The sequence below is a fragment of the Bombina bombina genome, chromosome 5, assembly GCF_027579735.1.
Source record: "Bombina bombina isolate aBomBom1 chromosome 5, aBomBom1.pri, whole genome shotgun sequence".
Classification (NCBI taxonomy): domain Eukaryota; kingdom Metazoa; phylum Chordata; class Amphibia; order Anura; family Bombinatoridae; genus Bombina; species Bombina bombina.
Genome location: NC_069503.1, coordinates 310440883 through 310462810, shown reverse-complemented (window position 1 = coordinate 310462810; position 21928 = coordinate 310440883). Strand labels below are relative to the sequence as shown.

General features: G+C 39.5%; 1 protein-coding gene across 1 annotated transcript in view; it reads left to right on the top strand.

Annotated features, from left to right (window-relative positions):
* Positions 1-21928, top strand: part of ICA1 (islet cell autoantigen 1) — a 469392-nt gene that overhangs the window by 195849 nt on the left and 251615 nt on the right. The window contains 2 exon segments of the mRNA XM_053714096.1: positions 12274-12352; positions 12354-12473. Coding sequence (XP_053570071.1) covers positions 12274-12352; positions 12354-12473 — 199 coding nt within the window.

Here is a 21928-nt window from a genome sequence, read left to right as displayed (position 1 = left end):
TGGTGCGCTAGCAGCATTTAGCGGCCTTCTAATTACCAAAAAGCAACGCCAAAGCCATATAAGTCTGCTATTTCTGAACAAAGGGGATCCCAGAGAAGCTTTTACAACAATTTCTGCCATAATAACACAAGCTGTTTGTAAATAATTTCAGTGAGAAACCTAAAATTGTGAAAAATGTAAAGTTTTTTTTTTTATTTGCTCGCATTTGGCGGTGAAATGGTGGCATAAAATATACCAAAATGGGCCTAGATCAATACTTGGGGTTGTCTACTACACTACACTAAAGCTAAAATTAACACTACACGCTCCCTACAAGCTCCCTAATTAACCCCTTCACTCCTGGACATAAAACACGTGTGGTGCGCAGCGGCATTTAGCGGCCATCTAATTACCAAAACGCAACCACAAAGCCATATAAGTTTGTTATTTCTGAAAAAGGGGATCCCAGAGAAGAATTTACAACCATTTGTGCCATAATTGCAGAAGCTGTTTATAAATAATTTCAGTGGGAAACCTAAAGTTTGTGACAAAATTTGTGAAAAAGTGAATTATTTTTTTTTAATCGCATTTGGCGGTGAAATGGTGGCATGAAATATACCAAAATGGGCCTAGATCAATACTTTGGGATGTCTTCTAAAACAAAATATATACATGTCAAGGGATATTCAGGTATTCCTGACAGATATCAGGGTTCCAAAGTAACTAGCGCTAATTTTGAAAAAAAGTGGTTTGGAAATAGTAAAGTGCTACTTGTATTTATTGCCCCATAAATTGCAAAAAAAAAGCAAAGAACGTGCAAACATTGGGTATTTCTAAACTCAGGACAAAATTTATAAACTATTTAGCATCAGTGTTTTTTGGTGATTGTAGATGTGTAACAGATTTTGGGGGTCAAAGTTAGAAAAAGTGTGTTTTTTTCCATTTTTTCCTCATATTTTATCTTTTTTTTTTAGTAAATTATAAGATATGATGAAAATAATGGTATCTTTAGAAAGTCCATTTAATGGCGAGAAAAACGGTATATAATATGTGTGGGTACAGTAAACGAGTAAGAGGAAAATTACAGCTAAACGCAAACACTGCAGAAATGTAAAAATAGCCATTGTCATTAAGGGTAAGAAAATTGAAAAATGGTCCGGTCATTAAGGGGTTAAGGTAAGCACAGAAATCTTTTACTTGATCTGTATCTCCTTCAAAAATAAAAAGTAAATCGTCTATATATCTGAAAAAGTGTATAATTCTCTCTTTGTGGGGATTTCTTTCACCAAAGATGTGGAACAGCTCCCACCAACCCATGAATAGGTTGGCGTATGATGGGGCAAACTTTGCCCCCATCGCTGTTCCACGTCTTTGGAGAAAGAAATCTGATCCGAACATAAAAAAATTGTGTGTTAAGAGATATTCAATTGCATTAAGTATAAACATTTTTGTTGCTGATTCATAGTCAGTATATTGATTCAAGAAAAATTCTATGGCTGTTATGCCTAAATTGTGATCTATACAAGTATACAAGGATGACACATCCACTACTAGAAATCTGTAATTCTCTTTCCATTTGATATTCTGTAACTTATTAAGCAATGATGTGCTATCCTGTATGTAACTAAGTAAATCTTTGACTAGTGGTTGTAAAAAAGTATCCACCAGATCTGATAACGGCTCATTTAATGAGTTAATACCTGCAATTATAGGTCGTCCTGGTGGACAGACTAGATCTTTATGTAATTTAGGAAAATAATGAAATATTGGAATTACTGAATTAGTTGGAGTTAAGACTTCTAATGTAGGAGTTATGATATTATTTAGTTTGGCTATCTTAGTGATTTTAATTAACTCTTTCCTGAACTCTCTTGTGGGATTTCCATCTAGTTTAATATACACTTCTTGATCAGACAACTGCCTTTTGGCTTCTTTAATATAATCTACAGTGTTTAGAATGACCACATTTCCTCCTTTATCAGAAGGACGGATCATTATGTCTTTATTTTCTTGAAGAGATAATAAAGCTGCTTTTTCTTTATTTGTTAAATTAGAGTACCTTCTTTTTTTACTTTTTAGATTCTTTTCATGTAATATTCTTAACTTACTTTCCACTGTTTTCTGAAAAATATCTAACACCTTGGGTCTGGTGTGAACTGGATAAATGGTGCTTTTTTTCTTTAGGTGACTAAATTTGATATCCTCTTCCATTATCTTGTCAATAGATTCCCTATTGCTTTCCTCAGCTAGTTCTTGCAAATCTTTAATGGCACATAAGTCTGGAAATAACAAGACATCAGTAATGGCTGACGTGACACTCTCATTAATATCATTTTTAGTCTCAACTTGTGTCATGTGCTCACTTTCTGAAAAAAAATGTTTTTTCAAAGTAAGCTTGCGTACAAACTTATTAACGTCTAATACTGTTTCAAACAAATGAAATTGAGCTGATGGCACAAAATTGAGACCTTTGGACAAAAGATTAATTTCTGTGGAGTTCAGGGTAACATCAGACAGATTACAGACACTCAGATCTGCATTTATTTCTTTTTGTTCTGTCCTTGTGATCTCGTGATGTATTTCTTCTGTTGTCCTTTCCTCTGATGTTGTTTGTTGTATCTGTTTCCCGCTTGCTGCCCTTGCCCCTACTTCCTCTATGGGTTTTTTTGTTTTTCTTGGGAAAGTCTGGGGGTCCTCGTTTTTTGACTCCTTATGAGATCCTGATGTTGTAGCTTGTTCCTCTGGTTCTTGAAATACTGCTGGGTGTTTCTTCCTCAATCTGCATATCATTATCAGATGAGTCAAACTTCGTATTCTGTGTCTGAGAATGTCACAGTTTTTCCTCCTTTATGTATTTTTCTCTGTTGCCTTCTCTGAAATCTCCTAGGATATTCCTCTTGTGTCCATCTGTAAACTTGCTTCTGATCGTAATCTTTCTTGTCTCTTGTTATTTTTCTTGACTTAAATTGCCATATTTCTTGTCTGAAAGTGTTCATAGTTGTCTCAAACTTTTTGTCATATTCTTTAAAATCTTTGTGATGTTGAAAATCTCTGTTTGTTTTGAACCTCTTTCATCTCCTGTAACAGCTCTGCTTTCTCCAACATTGGTGTGTCCGGTCCACGGCGTCATCCTTACTTGTGGGATATTCTCTTCCCCAACAGGAAATGGCAAAGAGTCCCAGCAAAGCTGGTCACATGATCCCTCCTAGGCTCCGCCCACCCCAGTCATTCTCTTTGCCGTTGCACAGGCAACATCTCCACGGAGATGGTTAAGAGTTTTTTGGTGTTTAAATGTAGTTTTATTCTTCTATCAAGTGTTTGTTATTTTAAAATAGTGCTGGTATGTACTATTTACTCTGAAACAGAAAAGGATGAAGATTTCTGTTTGTAAGAGGAAGATGATTTTAGCAGACAGTAACTGAAATCAATTGCTGTTTCCACACAGGACTGTTGAGATGAAGTAACTTCAGTTGGGGGAAACAGTTAGCAGTCTTTTCTGCTTAAGGTATGACTAGCCATATTTCTAACAAGACCATGTAATGCTGGAAGGCTGTCATTTCCCCTCATGGGGACCAGTAAAGCCATTTTCTTAGTTAAACATAAAAGAATAAAGGGCTTCAAAAAGGGCTTAAAAACTGGTAGACATTTTTCTGGGCTAAAACAATTGCTTTACTAGGCATATTATGCAGATTCTAACTAATTATTGGTATTATAATCTTGGGGAACGTTTAGAAAAACGGCAGGCACTGTGTTGGACACCTTTTTCAGATGGGGGCCTTTCTAGTTATAGACAGAGCCTCATTCTGGGACTGTATAGGGGTTAAATGTTAAAAACTGCTCCGGTTCCGTTAATTTAAGGGTTAAAGCTCTGAAATTTGGTGTGCAATACTTTTAATGCTTTAAGACACTGTGGTGAAATTTTGGTGAATTTTGAACAATTCCTTCATACTTTTTCACATATTCAGTAATAAAGTGTTTTCAGTTTGAAATTTAAAGTGACAGTAACGGTTTTATTTTAAAACGTTTTTTGTGCTTTGTTGACAAGTTTAAGCCTGTTTAACATGTCTGTACCATCAGATAAGCTATGTTCTATATGTATGAAAGCCAATGTGTCTCCCCATTTAAATTTATGTGATAATTGTGCCATAGTGTCCAAACAAAGTAAGGACAGTATTGCAACAGATAATGATATTGCCCAAGATGATTCCTCAAATGAGGGGAGTAAACATGATACTACATCATCCCCTACTGTGTCTACACCAGTTATGCCCACACAGGAGGCCCCTAGTACATCTAGTGCGCCAATACTTATTACCATGCAACAATTAACGGCTGTAATGGATAACTCCATAGCAAATCTTTTATCCAAAATGCCTACTTATCAGAGAAAGCGCGATTGCTCTGTTTTAAACACTGAAGAGCAAGAGGACGCTAATGATAACTGTTCTGACATACCCTCACACCAATCTCAAGGGGCCATGAGGGAGGTTTTTGTCTGATGGAGAAATTTCAGATTCAGGAAAAATTTCTCATCAAGCTGAACCTGATGTTGTGACATTTAAATTTAAATTAGAACATCTCCACGCACTGCTTAAGGAGGTGTTATCTACTCTGGATGATTGTGACAATTTGGTCATTCCAGAGAAATTATGTAAGATGGACAAGTTCCTAGAGGTTCCGGTGCCCCCTGACGCTTTCCTATAACCCAAGCGGGTGGCGGACATAGTAAATAAAGAGTGGGAAAGGCCCGGCATACCTTTTGTTCCCCCCCCTATATTTAAGAAATTATTTCCTATAGTCGACCCCAGAAAGGACTTATGGCAGACAGTCCCCAAGGTCGAGGGGGCGGTTTCTACTCTAAACAAACGCACTACTATTCCTATCGAAGATAGTTGTGCTTTCAAAGATCCTATGGATAAGAAATTAGAGGGTTTTTGCTTAAAAAGATTTTTGTACAGCAAGGTTACCTTCTACAACCATTTCATGCATTGTTCCTGTCACTTCGGCAGCGTGTTTCTGGTTCGAGGAACTAGAAAAATCGCTCAGTAAAGAATCTTCGTATGAGGAGGTTATGGACAGAGTTCAAGCACTTAAATTGGCTAACTCTTTTGTTTTAGATGCCGCTTTGCAATTAGCTAGATTAGCGGCGAAAAATTCAGGGTTTGCTATCGTGGCGCGCAGAGCGCTTTGGCTAAAGTCTTGGTCAGCGGATGTGTCTTCCAAGACAAAATTGCTTAACGTTCCTTTCAAAGGTAAAACATTATTTGGACCTGATTTGAAAGAGATTATTTCAGACATCACTGGGGGAAAGGGCCACGCCCTCCCACAGGATAGGTCTTTTAAGGCTAAAATAAGCCTAATTTCGTCCCTTTCGCAGAAACGGACCAGTCTCTAATTCTGTATCCTCTAAGCAAGAGGGTAATACTTCAACAACCCAATCCAGCCTGGAAACCAATGCAAGGCTGGGAACAAGGGTAAGCAGGCCAAGAAGCCTACCACTGCTACCAAAACAGCATGAAGGGATAGCCCCCCGATCCGGGACCGGATCTAGTGGGGGGGCAGACTTTCTCTCTTTGCTCAGGCTTGGGCAAGAGATGTTCAGGATCCTTGGGCGCTAGAAATAGTTTATCAAGGTTATCTCCTGGAATTCAAGGAACTACCCCCAAGGGGAAGGTTCCACAGGGTCTCAATTATCTTCAAACCAAATAAAGAGACAGGCATTCTTACATTGTGTAGAAGACCTGTTAAAGATGGGAGTGATACATCCAGTTCCAATAAGAGAACAAGGAATGGGATTTTATTCCAATCTGTTCATAGTTCCCAAAAAAGAGGGAACATTCAGACCAATTTTGGATCTAAAGATCCTAAACAAATTTCTCAGGGGTACCATCGTTCAAAATGGAAACTATTCGAACGATCCTACCTACTATCCAGGAAAATCAATTTATGACTACCGTGGATTTAAAGGATGCGTACCTACATATTCCTATCCACAAGGAACGTCATCAGTTCCTAAGGTTCGCTTTTCTGGACAAGCATTACCAGTTTGTGGCACTTCCATTTGGATTAGCCACTGCTCCAAGGATTTTCACAAAGGTACTAGGGTCCCTTCTAGCGGTTCTAAGACCAAGGGGGCATTGCAGTAGTACCTTACTTGGACGACATCCTGATTCAAGCGTCGTCCTGTCCAAAAGCAAAGGCTCATACGGACATCGTCCTAGCCTTTCTCAGATCTCACGGATGGAAGGTGAACAAAGAAAAAAGTTCTCTGTCCCGTCAACAAGAGTTCCCTTCTTGGGAACAATTATAGATTCCGTAGAAATTAGGATTTTTCTGACAGAGGTCAGAAAATCAAAACTTCTAAGCTCTTGTCAAGTACTTCATTCTGTTCCTCGTCCTTCCATAGCGCAGTGCATGGAAGTAATAGGATTGATGGTTGCAACAATGGACATAGTTCCTTTTGCACGAATTCATCTAAGACCATTACAACTGTGCATGCTCAGACAGTGGAATGGGGATTATACAGACTTGTCTCCGACGATTCAAGTAGATCAAAAGACCAGAGATTCACTCCGTTGGTGGCTGACCCTGGACAATCTGTCACAGGGAATGAGCTTCCGCAGACCAGAGGGGAGTGGGCTGGGGGCGCGGTCTGGGAATCCCTGAAAGCTCAGGGTCTATGGTCTCGGGAAGAGTCTCTTCTCCCGATAAACATTCTGGAACTGAGAGCGATATTCAATGCTCTCAGAGCTTGGCCTCAACTAGCAAAGGCCAATTCATAAGGTTTCAGTCAGACAACATGACGACCGTTGCATATATCAATCATCAGGGGGGAACAAGGACTTCCCTGGCGATGAAAGAAGTGACCAAGATAATTCAATGGGCGGAGGATCACTCCTGCCACTTGTCTGCGATCCACATCCCAGGAGTGGAAAATTGGGAAGCGGATTTTCTGAGTCGTCAGACATTCCATCCGGGGGAGTGGGAACTCCATCCGGAAATCTTGCCCAAATAACTCATTATGGGGCATTCCAGACATCGATCTGATGGCGTCCTCGTCAGAACTTCAAGGTTCCTTGCTACGGGACCAGATCCAGGGATCCCAAGGCGACCCTAGTAGATGCACTAGTAGCACCTTGGACCTTCAACCTAGCTTATGTATTCCCACCGTTTCCTCTCATCCCCAGGCTGGTAGCCAGGATCAATCAGGAGAGGGCCTCGGTGATCTTGATAGCTCCTGCGTGGCCACGCAGGACTTGGTATGCAGACCTGGTCAATATGTCATCGGCTCCACCATGGAAGCTACCTTTGAGACAGGACCTTCTTGTTCAGGGTCCATTCGAACATCCGAATCTGGTTTCCCTCCAACTGACGGCTTGGAGATTGAACGCTTGATTTTATCAAAGCGTGGGTTTTTCAGATTCTGTAATAGATACTCTGATTCAGGCTAGAAAGCCTGTAACTAGAAAAATTTACCATAAAATATGGAAAAAATATATCTGTTGGTGTGAATCTAAAGGATTCCCATGGAACAAGATAACAATTCTAAGATTCTATCCTTTCTACAAGAAGGTTTGGAGAAAGGATTATCTGCAAGTTCTCTGAAGGGACAGATCTCTGCTTTATCTGTTTTACTTCACAAAAGACTGGCAGCTGTGCCAGATGTTCAAGCATTTGTTCAGGCTCTGGTTAGGATCAAGCCTGGTTTACAGACCTTTGACTCCTCCCTGGAGTCTAAATCTAGTTCTTTCAGTTCTTCAAGGGGTTCCGTTTGAACCCTTACATTCCGTAGATATTAAGTTATTATCTTGGAAAGTTTTGTTTTTGGTTGCAATTTCTTCTGCTAGAAGAGTTTTCAGAGTTATCTGCTCTGCAGTGTTCTCCGCCCTATCTGGTGTTCCATGCAGATAAGGTGGTTTTGCGTACTAAGCCTGGTTTTCTTTCCGAAAGTTGTTTCCAACAAAAATATTAACCAGGAGATAGTTGTACCTTCTTTGTGTCCGAATCCAGTTTTCAAAGAAGGAACGTTTGTTACACAATTTGGACCTAGTCCGTGCTCTAAAATTCTATTTAGAGGCTACTAAAGATTTCAGACAAACATCTTCCTTGTTTGTTTGTTTATTCTGGTAAAAGGAGAGGTAAAAAAGCGACTTCTACCTCTCTTTCATTTTGGCTTAAAAGCATTATCCGATTGGCTTATGAGACTGCCGGACGGCAGCCTCCTGAAAGAATCACAGCTCACTCCACTAGGGCTGTGGCTTCCACATGGGCCTTCAAGAACGAGGCTTCTGTTGACCAGATATGTAAGGCAGCGACTTGGTCTTCACTGCACACTTTTGCCAAATTTTACAAATTTGATACTTTTGCTTCTTCGGAGGCTATTTTTTTGGGAGAAAGGTTTTGCAAGCCGTGGTGCCTTCCATTTAGGTGACCTGATTTGCTCCCTCCCTCATCCGTGTCCTAAAGCTTTGGTATTGGTTCCCACAAGTAAGGATGACGCCGTGGACCGGACACACAATGTTGGAGAAAACAGAATTTATGCTTACCTGATAAATTACTTTCTCCAACGGTGTGTCCGGTCCACGGCCCACCCTGGTTTTTTAATCATGTCTGATGAATTATTTCTCTAACTACAGTCACCACGGTATCATATGGTTTCTCCTATATATATTTCCTCCTGTCCGTCGGTCGAATGACTGGGGTGGGCGGAGCCTAGGAGGGATCATGTGACCAGCTTTGCTGGGACTCTTTGCCATTTCCTGTTGGGGAAGAGAATATCCCACAAGTAAGGATGACGCCGTGGACCGGACACACCGTTGGAGAAAGTAATTTATCAGGTAAGCATAAATTCTGTTTTTTGTTTTCTTTTGTGTTCCATAAGCAAATCAATTAGTGCAAATGAGCATGCATCTGAAATAAATAAATTCTGTATCCATAATCACAAAAGATGGAAATTTTCTTATACGAAGACCTCTTGGTATTCTATGTTCATGTTTATAAATAGAAAAAGATTTGAGATCTAGGTCCAGTTTAATATCCTTTTTTCTTAAGGAATCCATTTCAAAGAATAGACTATCTTAGTAAGTATTATTTGATTATAGGTTTCAGATATTTCATCCTGAAAGTCTCCCAACACATAACTTGGTTCACTTGAATTATCCATATTGTTCAAGGATTTTAGGCAGTAAAGAGTACTTACACAAATAATTTATGTGTAAAATAGTGCTTTATTGTGTGTGAAGGCTGATACTTTTGTTTGTTTAGAGATCAGAGATTAGATAAGTCCAATCACCGTAGTTGTATGTATTTAAGTACAGTTCTAATCTCTTTTTCTTCTTTAATCCTTTTATATCTCTATACTTTAGATATTATGCAAAATAAGAATGAACATTAACATAAAAATTGACAGATCGATATATTAAATTCATTAAAAATTAAAATTTAAAATCTATAAAATAAGGGCAATAGAGATAACTTCTAATAGTTTAAATAATGTATAATAGTTAATATTAAATTAACAAACATTATTACTACTCATGTAATAAAATCTCTGCTTACAATGTATGAAAATAAATTTTTTGAAAATGTTCTTCAACAAAGGATAGGCAGTAATCAGAGAAAAATAACACAGAGTCTATTACTTACAAATGTCTCTTTAAGAAAATTGCTATAAAGCAAGAGTGATCAGGATTGCTTTCAAGCAGTGATCAAGTGCGCAACTGCACGAACCTGTCTGCGTGTGGTCCCAGATCACTGATACTGTGTTTTTATATTTAGTGCTTTATTACAGCTGTGTGTAGGCTGTCATGTTTTATACTTTTGAAATCACAATAAAGGAAGTTTTACTTTACTTTGGAGAGATTTTTTTGCGCTACTTGTGGGGACAATCCAGTGGAACATATATATATATATATATATATATATATATATATTTCCTGTACAAATGACAGCACTCTCAGGTCTTTTTTCAAAATGAGATCAACAAAATTCTCTTTTTTAATGCATTAAAAAAGAGAATTTTGTTGATCTCATTTGAAAAAAGACCTGAGAGTGCTGTCATTTGTACAGGAAATATTTAAGGCATCATAGCACCCAGGCAGACGACCTCTGGAGGGTATAACCTGTGTGGTATGGACGGTATTATATATATATATATATATATATATATATACAGGTGGCCCTCGTTTTACAACGGTTCAATTTACACCGTTTCAGAATAACAACCTTTTTTTCCAGTCATGTGACTGCTATTGAAAAGCATTGAGAAGCAGTGCATTTATTAAAATAGCCAGTAGGTGGAGCTGTCCACTGTGTTGCAGCAAAGCCAAGCAAGCTGAAATTAATCAGTTTAACCAGACCTGAGCTATCGAGCAGATTTCAAAGGAACAAGATCTTCCTGTCTATAAATGAGTCCAGATTGGAATGCATAGAATGAACTGTTTGCAGAAAAATGCAAGTGAAGTTTGTGTTGTGTGATTATTTTATTAGGTTTATAATGTTGTTTAGCAAAAGTTTTTGTTCATTTATCTTAGTTTAATTATATATTCTGTGTTGTGTGATACTTTTATTAGGTTTATAATACTGTTTAGCATTGAAAGTCTTCATTTCAAAGCTTTAAAAATAATGTATTAGGTGTTACATATGCCAATTTTCAGAGGAGCCTGGAACCTATCTCCCTCACATACCATTGACATTACATTATAAACTTGGTTTCAATTTACAACGGTTTTCGATTTACAACCATTCCTTCTGGAACCTAACCCTGGCGTAAACTGAGGGCTACCTGTACATCTATATATAGGTATAGATATATACTGTATTGTCCAAAAAAAGTCGGATATATGTAGAAATATGTATTTATGAATAAATAGAAAATATATATTACCATGTAAAGAACACTGGAATGTGAAATATTTATCGCACATGAAAATATGTGATCGAGTTTGCACGAGAGTGGGGTGTTTTTTTAACACTTCTTTTTCTCCATTGACTTATATAGAAGAATATGTGAATGCGCACGCAATATTGTAAGTTCAGATGTTTGCCGCTCGTTGGGTTAGCGCATGATTGAAAACAGTTTACTTTCAACTCATTTTATGAAACCAACCCGATGAGTGAAAAAAGCTTAATTGTAGCGAAATTAACGCTTGAGCAGGTGTGTTAATTAGCGCTCCACTTGTAATCTAGCCCTTTATGTTTCACTTTCATTTTTACTGCTTGCCCCTCCCTCCTCACACTTATGTCATTGTGCAGATCTATTCTACTACAAGCAATCTTCTATTCATTGAGCTTCTTGAAACGTTGTACATAGAATTGCAGGGGAAAATGGGATTAAATAGCCAATGAAGTCAAAATTAAACTTTCATGATTTAGAAAACAACTTTCCTATGTACTTCTATTATCTAATGTGCTTTGTTCTCTTGGTATCCATTGTTTAACAGCATACCTAGGTAGGCTCAGGAGCAATTCATTACTGGGAGCTAGCTGTGTGTCACTAGCTCACCCAATGTATTCAGCTAGCTCCCATTAGAGCATTGCTCTTCTTCAGCAAAGAATACCAAAATAATTAAGTAAATGTGATTAAATAAGTCCATCTGAACTCAGAAAATTGTATGCTTTATCTGAATCAGGAAATAATTTTAACGCCCCTTTAACCCTTTGAGTGCTAATGGCGGCTTTGAGCCGTCACAGAGTTTCCCACTCTGGTGCTAATGAACGGCTCAGAGCCGTCACTAGCACTCTCCCACCTTGAGGGAGATCTGGGGGCTCCTACCCCGGCAATCGTGCCTGTAGAGTGACAGGAATCGCCAGGGCTTCCTGTTTTGCGTGGTGACGTCACACGCAATAACGTGATGACGTCACCGCGCAACTTTATTTATACTTAACAATGTTAAGTATAGGAGCAGGGGGCATGCTGCTTAGAAGCCTGTATCTCGGGCATCTAAGCAGCTACAGACCCCCAAGACCCACCATTGGAAAGGTAATCGCCTAAGTCTTGGGGATCTGAACAAAAAAAGAAAGATAAAAAAAAATTGTTAAAAAAAAATAAAAAAAAATCTTAGCACCCAGGTGGGAAAGTGCTTAGCACTCAAAGGGTTAAGGTCTACATCTCAGCTCTGTATGTTTATTTTATAACATTTTTGTAGTGAAGATGCATGTTATTTTACTGACAGAAATATACAGTTTTGAGACCTACAAAACCAATTTTTTTTAAAAAAAAATATTGATTTTTCATCCACCCTGCCTCGTTTTCTACCATGTCTTTTCAGTATGTCTGTTTGTTTCCTAATTTAGGCTCGCTTTGAGAAGTCCTTTATGTCGGCTTTATCAAGAAGTGGAAACCTTTAGATACAGAGCTATCTCTGACTCCTGGTTTGACTGTAAATAGAATGGAACAGGCTAGAACTGAATATCGAGGCGTTTTGCTCTGGATGAAAGATGTCTCCCAGGAACTGGACCCTGATCTATTCAAACAGATGGAGAAGTTTAGAAAGGTAAGAATTTGACTATGTTAAACATGTGCCCACTTAATGTATAGTAATTTATCAAATATGATTGTATTGGCTGTGCTTTGTAAATAAACTTTGCAATGCAGATTTTTTAAATGCTTAGGACTTATTTTAAGAAGCAGTTTATGCTGGAAGATTAAATCTAGCAAACTTGCAAGTTTTGACACTTTATCCATACCTAGAGATAATATATACAACAGAAAAAGGTCTCATGTAAAACTGTATGTGTGTGAGTCAGTATGTTGAACTTTCTGTTGCTAAAAGAAGAGGTCAGTGATAAAAATATAAATGTAGCTGTAAAACAGCTGTTGCTTGTCACATCTACTTGGCATCATAAATCATAATCTACTTCTATACTGTCTCCATGGAAGGTTAACATTAGAAATATTTTCTTAAGTGATCACAAAAAGCTAGGCATGTATTGATTTTGTACATATACGGGATTGTCAAGGGATTGTCAAGAGGGCTTGAACTGAAAACCTTGTCAATGCAAGTCAGTTACCCTATATGATATGCTACATCATATTTGTAGGTATGAGCTCTGATATATGATTGTTAACATTAACAAAAGTCTTCACCTTTACTTAAAGGGACATTAAGCACTTTGAGATTGTAATATCTATACTATAATTGCGTTTGTAATGTCCGGCGGCAGTTGCACACGCATCCTCAATGGAATGTTGGCAGCGCGAGGCAGTCGACAGAATGTTGACTGTGCGCACAGCCAAAAGAATTCACCTGGATGCAGCTTTGCTGGATTCCGAAAATGGCAGGGAGGTGACAGAATCCACCTTCATTTTTGGAATCCACCGGGATGCAGCGAAGGCAAAACGGAGCATTACAACAACAACAAAAAAAACACCCCGCCCGCATGAAGTATAACAAAAAAAAAAAACTAACTAACCTCCCAGACAAAGTATTAACACCTAAACCGCAAACCCACACATCACAAAATAATAAAGGTAATTAACCCCTAATCCGCAATAACCACCCACATTGCAATAAACCTAATTACCATATTAAACCCTAAACTGCAAAACCCCCACATCGCAATAAACCTAAATTACCCTATTAACCCCTTAAACTGCCAAAACCCACAACGCAAATAACTAATTAAATTTACTAAGCCCCCTAACCTAACACCCCCTAAATTAATCCCAATTACCTAAATTAAAAATACAAAATAGCAATTAAAATAAAAATAAAAAGTTTAAATTAAACTAAAATTACAAAAAATAAAAAAGTCTAACATAACAGAAAATAATAAACAAATTATCAAAAATTATAAAATTAAACCTAATCCCTATGAAAATAAAAAAGCCCCCCAAAATAAGCATTAGATTAGGGGTGGTGTTTTTATTTTGGGGGGGCTTTTTTATTTTCATAGGAATTAGGTTGAATTTTTTTATTTTGGATAATGTGTTTATTTTTTTCTGTAGTTCTATTTTTTATTTTTTGTATTTACAACTCATAGACTGCCCTCTGGGCAGGCTTACCAACTAGTAAAATTATAATTATTATCAGGGACCCATCTGCCTCATTATACAGGATTGTCTCCCAGTTAGTCAATAGCAGCTCAATTTGACTTTTATCACTGTAGACACTTACGTTAGATCATTTACTCAAGACTCCACTTTGGTGATAACCATTCTAGAAAAAGAAGCTGTAGTACATATATATTGTATGGTTTGCAATTTAAATGTTTGTATACTTGTGCCAACTGGGAATTCCTTATATAACAATCTAGTGGCTGATCGGGGACTGTTATGCTCCCCAAGTTGTATAATGCAAACCTTTTTAAACTGCACGCAAGATATAAACCAAGTAAATAAATATGACCAGTGTCTCTACAACAAAGTAAAGTATCACCACTTGTTGAATAAGCATAATAGACTCACCATTAGTAGTCGATGCAGTCATAACATTCTTGTAAATCCGCTTGTTCTGAGTACAAAGTGTAACTCAGTTGCTGAAGCGTGCTTACCTAGGAGAACATCATCCAGAAACTGGCCCTTGGTACCTAAGCCTGATCAAGCTGCTGTGTTGGCTACCGAGCTTATCGGAAGTCACGCTAGGAAATTACATCATCAAAGCTGGACTGGAGTTGCCAGATGCCTCCCGAAAAGAGTCCAAAATGTAGAAAAAAAATTTCCAGAGGATGCCAACAGATATCTAAAACGTAACTTTTATTCTATTCTAGAATATATATACTAGTCATCAAGGAGGAGGTCACAGCAAGATAAGGAAATGACCCATTTCTCAATTTATGTAGAGATTATCTGATACGTAATCTTAGCCTATCACATTCTAGTTCTCCAGCACTAGAAAGCCAGATTTCTCAAGTTGCTAGTCCATTCATAGGATTGGTTTGTTATTATGGAAAAAACAATTCTAGAGAAATTTCACAGAAATGGTCAAGTCTAGAAAAAGATGTTGTAGTTTTAATAGAAAACAGCAGTTAAATACTATGGGTCCAATGATCTAAAGCTTATCATACTATTGTTATTTTGTAAAGCTATCTGCATCACAAATCAAAAGTGCATGTGTAATGTTCCAAAGTATTTGAAAATCATGTTTGAAGGTTCTCTTGCAAAGAGGCAGGTTAGTAGACTAGTTTGTGTGATGTGAGGGTTCTCTTGCATTTGTGGAATGATCAATACTGCAGACTTGCCAAATGCAGCAAGAGTTGGTGTTATTGTTTAGGAATTGGAATTTCAGATATCTGTAATATGCAGTACATTACACAGTAGCATTGTTTCCGTTGTTAGGTTATTGTGATTGGGAACCACACTGGCAATCAGAATGAAAGTGACATAGACAGGCCATTTTGTCACCTCTAAAGGATTACGTAATATGTTTGTGTTTGTTATTGTCATTACACACTGTACAAATGGATCAATACAATTTGTGTGATCTATCCAAATAATCCAAAATAGCGAAATTTGCTAATTAATTATGTATCCATTTGAACTTGGACATTATGGGTAAAACCGGGCCATGTGTAATAGGGGCGTATTATCAATATGCATAATAGTGTAAAAATTGCTTATAATATATTTTTTTAAATTTTTGTTTATTGTGAAAGGCTTGTTTTATGTTTCTTATTAATTTGGTGAGATTTTTTTTCCTAGAATGAAGATTAACTATGCAGAATATTAATACTCCCGCAGAAGAAAGTGGTTGCAAACTCTTCTTGTTTACAATAGAAGGCTTTAAACGGTTTTACACACACCATGCTTAATGATGAGATTTCCACCTTTCAAACTATTTAGCAGCTTTAATAATGCAAATATGTAATTTTTCACTGTATGGGGGGGGGGGAGGGTTACGTGCAGGATCTCATTCTTTACAGTTTCCGTGGTGGACATTTCACAATTCTTCAAAAACATGATGTGCTTTATTTTGAACTTTTTAAAGCCCACCTGGAAACGTTGTGGCCACTTTATTCTGAGATCCATTAATAACCCACATTATTAATCTTCATTTTAGGGTAAAATCTCACCAAATTAAGGGGACATGAAACTCCACTTTTTTCATGATTCATAAAGAGCATACAATTTTAAGCAACTTTCTCCAACATTGGTGTGTCCGGTCCATGGCGTCATCCATTACTTGTGGGAAATATTCTCCCCCACAGGGAAAGGCAAGGAGAGCACACAGCAAGAGCTGTCATATAGCTCCCTCCTCTGGCTCCGCCCACCCCAGTCATTCTCCTTGCCGCTCTGAACAAGTAGCATCTCCACGGGGATGGCGAGGAGTTTGTGGTGTTAGTTGTAGTTTTTTATTTCTTCTATCAAGAGTTTGTTATTTTAAAATAGTGCTGGCTTGTACTATTTACTCTACAACAGAAAAGTGATGAAGATTTCTGTTTAAGAGGGGCTATGATTTTTAGCACAAGTAACTATAATCCATGTACTATTACCACGCAGGACTGTTGAAACTAGAGAACTTCAGTTGGGGGTAACAGCTTGCAGACTCATCTGCTTCAGGTATGACTAGTCTCCTTCTAACAACACAGGCTAATGCTAGATGACAGTCATTTTTCCCCTCAGGGAAAACGGGTAAGGCCATTTTTCTTTCACCTCAGCAAAAAAGATAACAGGCTTCCCCTTTTTGAATTTTATGCTGGTAGACACTGTTAGGGGCCAAATCGATTGGTTTTATTGCAATATCATGGCATAGGAAATGTTTTATGAGCTCATATACACTTGGGGACGTTTTTTATTGATCTGGCTTGTTTTAGACACCTAAATCTAGTCAGGAAGGCCCCTTCACTCTAGTGTACTGAGGGAGGAGGCCTCATTTTGGCACTTCAGCTGCGCAGTTGATTTTCAAGGCAGTGCATGCAGTCTCATGTGAGAGGGTCCTTTGACTCAGAAAGTGACTCCAGAAGGCTTATTTCTGTGGATGGTTGACCCCTAAGGAAGGTAAAAGCTACAGCAATGCTGTAGCAGGGATTGTGGTGTATAAAAACGGTTTAAATCCAACAATTTGCTCCGGTTTTGTTTTAGAGCTAGAGTCTCCATATTTGCTGTGCAATACTTTATAAGCATTAAGACACTGGGGTCCAAATTTCATAAAAATCGGATATTTGCCTTCATAGTTTTTTGAACATTCAGAAATAAAGTGTGTCATTTTATTATTTAAAAGAGACAGTAACGTTTTTGTTTAAAATCGTTTTTATTGCATTGTTTGCCTGCCTAAATCTGTTTAACATGTCTGGGCCATCAGATAACCTATGTTCTGTGTGTGTAGAGACAAATGTGGTTCTCCCTTCGAGTGTTTGTGATGATTGTGCATAGCGTCCAAACAAAATAAGGACAGCTCTGTTACATTTCATAATGTTGCCCAAGATGATTTATCTAATGAAGGTAGTGGGGATAGTTCTACATCCTCTCTTCTGTGTCATACACCTGCTTTGCCCGCGGCAGGCTACACCTAGCGCGCCAGTGCTTATTTCTATGCAACAATTGACAGCAGTAGTGGATAATTCTATAGCAAATCTTTTATCCAAACTGCCAGCATTTCAGAGGAAAGCGTGATTTCAGGTTTTAAATGCAGATAAAAAGGATGAACAATCAGACGCTGACGATGCCTTATCTATTTTACCCTCACATTAATCAGATTGGCTGTGAGGGAAGGGCTGTCTGAGGGTGAAATTTCAGACTCAGGAAAAATTTCTCAACAGGCAGAACCTGATATAGTAGCATTTAAGTTTAAGCTAGAACATCTCCGCACTTTGCTTAAGGAGGTATTAGCTACTCTGGATGACTGTGATTCTATGGTAGTTACCTAGAGAAGTTGTGCAAATTGGACAAATTTTTAGAGGTCCCAGTGCACGACGATGCTTTTCCTATACCCAACGAGGGTAGCGAGCATAGTGTATAAGGAGTGGGAGAAGCCAGGTGTATCCCTTTGCCCCACCTCCTATATTTAAGAAAATGTTTCCCCATAATAGACCCTAGAAGGGACGCATGGCAGACGGTCCCGAAGGTTGAGGGGAGCTGTTTCAACACTAGAGAAGCGCACAACTATTTCTATAGAGGACAGCTGCGCTTTCAAAGATCCTATGGATAAAAAATTGGAAGGATTGCATAAAAATATTTTTGTTCAGCAAGGGTTCATCCTTCAACCAGCTACGTGTGTTATTACTGTCACTTCAGCGGCGTCCTTTTGGTTCGAGGAACTAGAAAGGTCGCTCCAGAAAGAGACTTCCTATAAAGAAGTCATGGACAGAATTCACGCATTAAAGTTAGCTAATTCCTTTATATTGGATGCCCGCTTTTTCAAATAACGAAATTGGCGGCGAAAAACTCAGGTTTTGCTATAGTAGCGCGGGTAGGGCGCTTTGGCTAAAATCGCTGGTCGGCAGATGTGTCGTCCAAGACTAAGTTACTTAATATCCTTTCAAGGGTAAGACCCTTTTTGGGCCGGAATTGAAGGAAATTATTTAAGACATCACTGGGGGTAAGGGCCATGCCCTCCCACAGGATAGGGCCTTTTAAGGCTAAGAACAAGTCTAATTTTCGTTCCTTTCGCAATTTCAGGAACGGACCGGCTAATAACTCCACTGCCGCTAGACAAGAAGGTAACGCGGCCCAGCCCAAACCCCGCTTGGAAGCCCATGCAAGGCTGGAATATGGGGTTAAACAGACCAAGAAACCTGCTGCTGCTACCAAGACAGCATGAAGGGGTAGCCCCCGATCCGGGACCGGATCTGGTAGGTGGCAGGACTATCCTCTCTTCGCGTCAGGCTTGGGCAAGAGATGTTCCGGATCCCTGGGCACTAGAGATAGTCTCCAAGGGATACCTACTAGACTTCAGAGGACTTCCTCCAAAGGGAAGATTCCACCTGTCTCGCTTATCTTCATACCAGATAAAGAAACAGGGCATTCTTACATGGTTTGTAAGAGACCTATCAAAGATGGGAGTGATAAACCCAGTCCCCTCCGGGGAACAAGGTTTAGGTTTTTACTCAAACCTGTTTGTGGTTCCCAAAAAAGAGGGAACTTTTCAGGCCAATTCTGGATTTAAAGATATTAAACAAGTTCCTCAGAGTTCCATCCTTCAAGAATGGAAACCATTCGGACAATCTTGCCGACAATCAGCAGGGTCAATATTTGACTACCGTGGATCTAAAGGATGCATATCTGCATATCCCAATCCACAAAACTCATCATCAGTTCCTGAGGTTCGCTTTTCTGGACAAACATTACCAGTTCGTGGCTCTTCTCATTCGGTTTAGCCACCGCTCCCAGAATTTTTACAAAGGTGCTAGGGTCCCTTCTAGCGGTCCTAAGGCCGAGGGGCATCGCTGTAGCACCTTATCTAGACGACATCCTAATCCAAAGCGTCGTCTCTTTCCAAAGCAAGGGGCCCACACGGACATTGTGTTGGCTTTTCTCAGCATCTCAAGGGTGGAAGTTGAACATAGAAAAGAGTTCACTGTCCCGTCCACAAGGGTTCCTTTTCTGGGAACAATAATAGATTCTGTGGGAAATTAAGATCTTCCTGACAGAAGTCAGAAAGTTTAAAGCTTCTAAACGCTTGTCGAGTTCTTCATTCTATTCCTCAACCCTCCATAGCTCAGTGCAATGGAAGTAATAGGACCTAATGGTCGCAGCAATGGACGTGGTTCCTTTTTGCTCGAATTCATCTAAGACCATTACAGCTGTGTATGCTCAATCAGTGGAATGGGGACTATACAGACTTGTCTCCCCAAATTCAAGTAGACCAGGTAACCAGGGACTCACTTCTCTGGTGGTTGACCCTGGATCACCTGTCTCAGGGAATGAGTTTCCGCAAGAACCGGAGATGGGTCATTGTCACGACCGACGCCAGCCTTTTGGGTTGGGGCGCGGTTTGGGACTCTCTGAAAGCTCAGGGTCTATGGTCTCGAGAAGAGTCTCTTCTCCCCGATAAACATTTTGGAACTAAGAGCAATATTCAATGCGCTCCTGGCTTGGCCTCAACTAGCGGAAGGCCAGGTTCATAAGGTTTCAGTCGGACACATAACGACTGTTGCGTACAACTCAATCATCAGGGGGGAACAAAGAGTTCCTTGGCGATGAGCGAGGTGTCCAAGATCATCAAATGGGCGGAGGATCACTCCTGCATCTATCTGCAATTCACATCCAGGAGTAGACAAACTGGGAGGCGGACTATTTGAGTCGTCAGACTTTCCATCCGGGGGAGTGGAACTCCACCCAGGGGGCTTTGCCCAGTTAACCCAATTGTGGGGCATTCCAGACATGATCTGATGGTGTCCCATCAGAACTTCAAGATTCCTTGTTACGGGGTCCAGATCCAGGGATCCCAAGGCGACTCTAGTGGATGCATTAGTGGCGCCTTGGTCGTTCAACCTAGCGTATGAGATTCCACTGTTTCCTCTCCTTCCCAGGCTCATAGCCAGGATCAAACAGGAGAAGGCCTCGGTGATTCTGATAGCTCCTGCGTGGCCACGCAGGACTTGGTATGTAGACCTGGTGAATATGTCATCGGCTCCATCATGGAAGCTACCTTTGAGACAGGATCTTCTAGTACAAAGGTCCATTTGAACATCCAAATCTAGTTCTCTGCAGCTGACTGCTTGGAAATTGAACGCTTGATTTTATCCAAGCGTGGGTTTTCAAATTCTGTGATAGATACTCTGGTCCAAGCCAGAAAAACCTGTGACTAGAAAGATTTACCATAAAATATGGAAAAAAATATATCTGTTGGTGTGAATCCAAGGGATTCTCCTGGAGTAAGATTAAAATTCCAAAGATTCTCTCCTTTCTCCAAGAAGGTTTGGATAAAGGGTTGTCAGCGAGTTCTCTAAAGGGACAGATTTCTGCTTTATCTGTCTTGTTACACAAACGACTGGCAGCTGTGCCAGATGTACAAGCTTTTGTTCAGGGCTTTGGTCAGAATCAAGCCTGTTTACAGACCCATGACTCCTCCTTGGAGTCTAAATTTAGTTCTTTCAGTTCTTCAAGGGGTTCCGTTTGAACCTTTACATTCCATAGATATTAAGTTACTATCTTGGAAAGTTCTGTTTTCGGTTGCTATTTCTTCTGCTAGAAGAGTTTCTGAATTATCTGCTTTGCAGTGTAATCCACCCTATCTGGTTTTCCATTCAGATAAGGTTGTTTTGCGTACTAAGCCTGGTTTTTCTTCCAAAAGTTGTTTCCAACAAGAATATTAACCAGGAAATAGTTGTTCCTTCTCTGTGTTCGAATCCAGTTCAAAGAAGGAACGTTTGTTACACAATTTAGATGTAGTTCGTGCTTTAAAGTTCTATTAGAAGCAACAAAAGATTTTAGACAAACCTCATCTTTGTTTGTCGTTTACCTCTGGTAAGAGGAGAGGTCAAAAAGCTACTGCTGCCTCTCTTTTCTTTCTGGCTGAAAAGCATTATCCGATTGGCTTATGAGACTGCCGGACGGCAGCCTCCTGAACGAATCACAGCTCACTCTACTAGGGCTGTGGCTTCCACATGGGCCTACAAGAACGAGGCTTCTGTTGATCAGATATGTAAGGCAGCGACTTGGTCTTCTCTGCACACTTTTGCCAAATTCTACAAATTTGATACTTATGCTTCTTCGAGGCTATTTTTGGGAGAAAGGTTTTTGCAAGCCGTGGTGCCTTCCATTTAGGTAACCTGATTTGCCTCCCTCCCTTCATCCGTGTCCTAAAGCTTGGTATTGGTTCCCACAAGTAATGGATGACGCCGTGGACCGGACACACCAATGTTGGAGAAAACAGAATTTATGCTTACCTGATAAATTACTTTCTCCAACGGTGTGTCTGGTCCACGGCCCGCCCTGGTTTTCCTAATCAGGTTGAAAATTTTTTTCTTTATACACTACAATCACCACGGCACCCTATAGTTTCTCCTTTTTCTCCTAACCGTCGGTCGAATGACTGGGGGGCGGAGCCAGAGGGGGAGCTATATGGAC